The following is a 7,446-nucleotide window of genomic DNA, read 5'->3' on the forward strand; positions in this document are numbered from 1 at the left end:
CAATGACGGGTTGCAGACGGATGGGGTCCCGATGCTGTCACCCATAAGGGTGAGAAGGCTACATGTGGAAGTAATTTGAGATTCGCACCAAAAATGGCCTTGATGTGGATGATGCATCAGTCAGCATTGGTTCCGGTACAGTCGGCGGCAGTCAGTTATGCTTCTCTGGAGCTTGGGATTCCCTCAACATACCAAGGCTGCAGGTTGTTGCCAGGGAAGGGTTCAACATTGTTAGATAGGGCTTCAATGTCAGTCCAGGTGAAGAACATAGCAGGAGTTGTGGGAACTCTAATTCAACTAGTGATGCGCTGTCAGCAGATTGACTGGCGGGCAGGTTTGGTCCTATGTTGGTTGTCCTGAGGGGTTAGGTGGGAAGAGTACACACTAACACCAGACAGAGGTTCCAGGGCCTCAGGAACTGCTTTGGGGGGAAGGACTCACTATAGGGGAAGTCACCAGCAGGGTACAGGGCAGGGTCAGTTGAAACTGGTTATCTGGACTCTTCTATAAAACAGGCTTCTTACAGCTTTTTTATCCCTGTATCCCTGTACTTTAACAGGATGCCAGTCAGTTAAACCTTGGAGTCAACACCTTTGTTCTGGGTACAGTTGGAAGCAGGTCCGGCACATAGGGTTCTCCTCACAGATTTCCACAGCAGGTGCATCCCTTCTTCTGTCTTTCCCAGGTCCAGCAGTGTTCTGAATAGGATGCCCAGGGGCACTACGTTTATACCTTGCATTAGTCTGTGAGTAGGGGTGACTCCTGGACCCTTCTTAATTATCAAGGAAAAAGGTCCCACATCTGAAGCAGTTTCTGTGTGGCCCAAATGTGAACAAACCCACAGATTCAAAATCAAGATGGCAGAACCTTTCCCCCCTTGTGCAACGCTTACAGCCCACCTAAGAAGACTGCCAAGAAAATTAGCAACCCCTACTCTGCAGTCACTCAAAATCAGCAATGGGGGTAGATCCTCTCCCATGGGGGTAGTGCCTGACTGGTCAGAAGGACAAAAAAGGGGCAGGCCCAGGTGTCAGCTACATCTGCCTGTGACAGTAAATGCTAAACATTTGTTCCATATAGTATGCACTTATAGCCAACTGACATGTTCCAATTCGGAGGATAGACAATTTTGATATTTTTTTAGGTCAGTGCATATGCACTGGAGCCAGGTCATAAAAACCAACAAAAAAACAGAGTCCAAAAATATGACGGTGGTCATGAAAAAGAGGAATTTTCATACATGTATTTTTTCACATTTACATTAGATGCCAAGGCAGTCTGTAACACTTCCTTCAAGAAAGCCATTACCATGTTTGATCAAATCATTAGCAGATGGTTGTTAGATGGTTTTTCCTGCTTGATATAATAGAACCTTAAAAAAATCTCAACAAGAGGAGATTTTACATTGTCAGCCATCACTGGCAATAAAGGGTCCGGGTCTGTGGAGGCTTATCTTGGTGTTCAGGAACTCACTCCAGCAGAGACCAGAAGGGCTTAGGCATGTCCAGTGGCAGGTCCAGGCAGGTCCAATTGGAGCCGGTCAGCTAAGCAGTTGCAGGGAGGACTCTGGAGCTTGTTATGTCCTGATAGTTCAAACAAGAGGTCAGCCAACCGAGCCTTGGAGTTACTAAGGTTAGCCTGAGATGAAGGTAAGCAGGTCCAATTTCACTTTTTAGACAGCAAGGCAGTCCTCAGTACCTGATCAAGAGTCCTTTTTCTGTAATGCCCACAGATCCAGGAGTGTTCTGAAGAGTGACTCTGTGGGTCCAATATTTATACCTGGTGCCAAACTCTGTGTGTGGGGCGCTCTGTGTCCTACCCCAACATCAGGTCTTGGAATTTTCTTCCATTCTCCTGTCAAGACTCCAAGGAGTCTGGGGGGTAAAAGGATAGTGTCAAGGTCCTTTGGTTGTGCTCGAGGCAAGCCCTATGAAGTGTAAGTGAAGCTGGGTACAGCTCTTGACTCAGCAAACCTGGCAAGATGGCCTATCCTGCCCATACCTTGTCCCTTTTTATGCCACTGTCCGGGAGGAATACACAAACCCAAAGCCATTCAAATGACAACAGCAGAGTTATTCACTGTCATGTGACCCAGGACACTGGCAGAATGCATAAATCATTAGGACAAGAAAAAGCCAAACTTCTTAAGTGGCATTTTCAGTAACATGGCTTAAATCAAACTTTACTATTAAAGGTAATTTTAAATTACAATTCATTGAAGTGTGAACATCATATTTCTATCTGATCCCAATCTAAAGTTATCACTTGTTAAATATAATATAGTTACCCAGTGTTAATCAATTAGAGAAATAGGCCTTACAGTACTGAAAAAGTACTTCGGAGTTTTTGACTACCAGGATGTGCAAAATGTCATCCCATATGTCGTACATTTTAAATATACTTCACCCTGCCCTATGATCCTTTAGGCCCTATTTTAGGGGTGACTATAAGTAAGAAATTGAAGATTTAAGCCTGACAAGAGGTTTAATTGCTAGGTCGAAATGGCAGTTTAAAATTGCACCACTGTGACAAACCTGAGACATGTTTTAGAGGGCTACTTTAGTGGCTCACACAATAAGTGCTGCAGGCTCAATAGTAGTATTTCATGTACAGACCCTGGGTACAGGTAGTAGCATTTATTAGGAATTTAAAAGTAAATGTAGTGTGCCAATCAGGGGTGGTCGAATTTTACCAAGTTTTAGGGACAGAGCAAAAGCACATCAGCGCTGGATAGCATTGGTAAGGTGCAGAGTGCTCCTGCCACCCAAAATGAACTACGAAAAACAGGAGGGGTGAAGGAAAAAGTTTGGGGGAGTACCACACCAAGGATGTCAGATCTAACAAATAGATAACTATATTTTACTCCCAGTGGATTTAAATGCTTGGATGTTTCATTCATTTCAAGAACCTTTTACAGGTTTTATCCTTGAACTTGGTCAAGGTACCAAAAACAGAAAAAAGTGGCGGAAGAAATTGGGATAATAATTGAGAGGGATGGGAGCCCCACTGAAGTAATAATCACAATTCTTGACAGGGTGAACCACAAAAGTCACTAAATAAGCATTAGCTTAACCCTCCGGTAGCTTGGCAAAAGCAGCAGGTTTACCTTAGAGGCAATGTGTAAGGTTTTTTTGCAGCACTCAAACAGTAAAAAAGTTAAAAACAGAATAGTTTAAAATATAAAAAAGACACCATAACAACAAAAATCTAATAAGTAGAATCTGAGAAAGTTTGCCTTCTAACTCAGTCCTGTTTCACGCTTGAAGCACTCATTGGCAGGTCAAGCTAGAGCCTGGATACAGAGAATGGCTCATCAATGGTGGGTTGCTGAAATCCTGGGCCTCAGCTGAGAATTTGTGTTGAGGGTGGGGCTGCTGGGCAGTTGTTGTTGTTTCAAAGAACTGGGCTAAGACCAGAACTCCACATTTGCATGAAAACAATTTGGTTACTGTCGACGCAAAGAGTTCCATGTGAACAAAATCTGGGGTTTGCATCCAGGCAAGTCTTTTCAGCAATGTCAGATGGAGTTCTCACATTGGCTTTGGTGAAGTTTGTTCTTGTTCATTTTGAGACTCAGGACAGTTCTTTTCAACGCAAACAACTCTGAGCCTCTGGTTCATCAGCTGGAGTCCAGTACTTTTAAGGTTGGAGGAGTACACTGTAACACTAGACAAGGGTACAGGACACCACTTAGGGTATAGGACCTACTCCGGTAAAGGCCAGCAGACAGCCTGGTCCAGGCAAGTCCAGTTGGTAGTGGTCAGCTGGGCAGTTGCAGGGAGAAGCCTCTGGAACATTGTTGTGTCCTTGTGGCTCAAACAGGCGGTCTGGTAACTGACTCTTGGAGACACTTCTGTGTTCCTGGGTTCAAAGCAAGCAGGTCCAATCTTCCTTCATGCATCAGACAGCAGAGCAGCCCTTCTTCGGAGTCTCCTCAGGTCCAGGGGTGTTCTGAGGTTGCCACTTTTATGCCCGGTGCCAGTACCCGGGTGGGAGATATCCTCTTTGTCTAATTCTAAACTGGATCTGGTAAGTTTTCCATTTCCCCTGTGTCTGGCTCTTTCCTGGCTATTGAAACAGGGGATATGCAGGCCCAGGTGTGAGCTGAAGATGCCAGTGACAGGCTAGACATTTCCTGAAGTTGGGATGGGGCTAGGAACAGCCCTCAGGCTACCCTTTAAAGCTAAGCAGGGGATGGGTACAACTCCCCAGATCACCCTGTTCAGGAGAGGAACGCCACTCCCCACACCCAAGGCCCTTTTGTTCCCAGTCTGAAAGAAACACACATCACACCACAGAAGAGCTATTAACAGTCATATGACTCTGGACACATTTGGTGAAAGCCATATTTATTTTAGGCATAAAACTGTCAAACTTGCTAATAGTGGCATTTGCAAAATATTGATTTAAAATCATTCGAATATACCATTAAAGATGATTTTGAATTATCCTTAAAATGAGTTATTTTTCAAATTGCTCCCATACTGAATTTAGCACGTATTAAACCTAATAAGGTAAACCAGTGTTAGCCTATGGGAAGGTAGTCTTGCTATAGAGGTAAACAACTGTTGCAGGTTTTACTGCCGGGGAATGTAAAACTTAAGTAAACATGACCTTCTTTTTACCAATACCATGCACCCCACCGTATGAGCCTTTAGGGTCGAACGTGCAGTGAATTATAAATATGGAAAAAGAAGGTTTAGAACCAGCAGACTTTTTTTGTCACGTCACCAATGCAGTTTTAAAACTGCACCACAGTCTGCAGTGGCCGGTCTGAGACATGTTTTACAGTGCTACGTTTGTGTGTGGCATAATGAGTGTTGCAGCCCACTAGTAGTATTCAATTTACAAGCCCTAGGTAATTATAGTACTATATGCCTGGGACTTATGAGTACATTAAACATACCAATCAAGTGTATACCAATGTTGCAAAGGTGTACAGGGAGGGCACAAACACTGTACGAATGTTTAGCAAGAGTAAATTGGATCTAATGTGCCTAATGCCAACAAAAGCGCATTCACAAAGCAAAAATCTGGGGTGATCTTGAAGAAAGGGAAAATTTCCAACAAGTGCCTTTCGAAAAAACAAAATGTTTGTGACTAGATCTACAAAATACACTTAAAACAATATGCTGCAGGCACTTGAAAAGACTTGGTTATTGTGTTAGTAGTAGGTCATGGGGATCATATTTAAGTAGATCCATACTTAGCAAAGAAGGTAAAGTGGACCTGGGGCAGAATATGATTTCGGCCAAAGGATAGTAGTAAACATTGTTTAACTAAGGGGGCATGTCCAAACCCTGCAGTATATCACAGTCCATTTGCCAGGAGGTAGACTAAAATTAATGTAATGCAACTTAAACCCAGTCTGCTTTTGGACTCTTGCTGTTAGTCATAGATGTCCAAGGATTTAAAGATGTTTGGCTGCTTAGACCAACGAGTCTATAAGTAGTAAGTAGCCCAAAAGCAGAGTTTTTTCACCCAGTGCCCACATGCGTTTATTGTAGGCATACACTAGTGTGCACTGTATCCACCTCTTTCCTACCCAATCCCTGGATGGATCAAAACAATGATGTATGACCTGATTACTTTGCTTCTGGCCCTCATGGGACATCTTTATAGTTATCCGAAAATTGCTGAAGTTTTACCATCTTTATCGTTACTAATATTTTACCACTGTATTGGGATAATATTTCAAAAGTCGTTAGAGCTAGATCGGGTACTTTGGTAAGCGAGATCCACATGCAACAACGAACAATCCATAATATGCTCAAAAGACTTGTGTTACTTTTTATGTTTTTTCAAAAACTATCTATTATAAAAGTGTCCAACATAAACCCAATAAGGTTCGTATTCATATGAGATTTCATAGATAACCACACAGGATCGCAAGTGATTGCACTTAAAACATTTTTTGAAACATTACCAAATCTATATACCTTGAAAACTAGAACATAGACTTGTGTTGGACAGAACTGGTCTAATGTCTGATCCTTTTGCACCTTGTAATAAGTTATTTTTGCGCTCTCGTGATCTTTGGTCCTAAATGTTCAATCTCCAAGCCTTCCCATCTCCATCTGCCTTTCCTAGTAACATGTATTTTCCAAAATGTATCTCAATCCAGTATTTTACTCCCTCTAGACTTTTGTTTCCTGAAATATTTTTGAACCATATCTGTATTTACCTAGAAGGTGTACATCTATCTCATGTTTCTCATTTGTATGTGTTTTGACTAATAGTAGCAACCACTGCTTAGATAAAGGTGGTAGGTTAACATAGTCACAAAAATGTGAATCGTGTCAATCTCATTAGGCTTGTTAGAAAACACTGCTATCTAAGTACTGTGCATATTTTGAGATGTTTGCTATACACTGTACTCGTCAACACTGTGTTATATTGCTAATGAATCAATGTTTAATGCTTGCTGACAAATATTAAGGTTAAATGCTTTGGCGATGCATACATATTAAAAAGAAAAGATGTACGTGCTAAAAACATTTTGCAGATATACATGAGAAATAGTTTATGAACTGGATATATGAGCTGACTTACTTTAACCCAAATTAACATAATTAACAAAGTACAAATGCATCTAGCAACGCAATTATATTACCATTTCCCTTTTGAATATGCCAGAAGTGATCAAAACAGGCTCATAACAAATATTTTGGTCAAAACGAATATTACTCTGACACTACTGCTACAAACATAAAATATATATTTATTTTGTAAAGTCTCTTTCATTGCAGGTGCATCTGTACATACCAGAATGTAACTTACCTTTCATTGTAAGGGTCTGAGGAGGGATCCGGTCTGGAGATGAAGGTAGTCACACAGTGTGAAGTGGAACCGTGCCTTTAGCACTCTTTTAATGCCTTGGGTAGTTGTGCAGTTACGTAAGAAGTACTTAAGCGTTGGACAAGGTGATCAGAACAAATAATAATAGTAAAAACACCGTGTCCAACAATGTTACAGAAGTGATAATTGCCAGAATGGCCATATTCCAGCTGTATTTCTGCCTTTCAACATCATCAGTGTGAAAATTGAAATGTAAGTTCGGGTTGTGAGAATATTTACACTGTAGTGCTCGCACGGAGTTACACAAAAACAAGCTGCAGAGATTCACAAATTACAAGTCTTCGTTGACTATGGATCTATCAGTGACAAATGTTTATTGGCAAAGTCACGTTGTGTTTGAACAGTGAAAGATGTAAATAAGACATAATGCTTTACATGTAAGATTAGTAAGCAAGAACCACGGAAATACCACAACACCTCAGAAAATGCCGAATCCTACACTGTTGCCACCCAAGGGCCATGTTATGAGTTGGTTTTCAGCTCCTTGGGCAGGAACCAGCGCCGAATAAATTATTCTAGCCAGTATTTTCTCATGAGTTGACTTGTATTGGTCTTCCAAACAGGGAATAACCATGTGGACCCTGTAGG

The 7,446-nt window shown here is 41.7% G+C and overlaps 1 protein-coding gene across 1 annotated transcript in view; it reads right to left on the reverse strand.

The window, feature by feature from the left end:
- The window catches only part of LOC138296726 (cysteine-rich venom protein-like), a 249,427-nt gene extending 242,538 nt beyond the window's left edge, over positions 1 to 6,889 (reverse strand). Inside the window, exon 1 of the mRNA XM_069236128.1 lies at positions 6,781 to 6,889. Within this exon, the coding sequence (XP_069092229.1) occupies positions 6,781 to 6,787 (7 nt within the window). The 5' untranslated portion in view covers positions 6,788 to 6,889. The remainder of the gene's footprint in view (positions 1 to 6,780) is intronic.
- Positions 6,890 to 7,446: the final 557 nt, after the last annotated feature.

The sequence above is a fragment of the Pleurodeles waltl genome, chromosome 5 (assembly GCF_031143425.1).
Source record: "Pleurodeles waltl isolate 20211129_DDA chromosome 5, aPleWal1.hap1.20221129, whole genome shotgun sequence".
Classification (NCBI taxonomy): Eukaryota; Metazoa; Chordata; class Amphibia; order Caudata; family Salamandridae; genus Pleurodeles; species Pleurodeles waltl.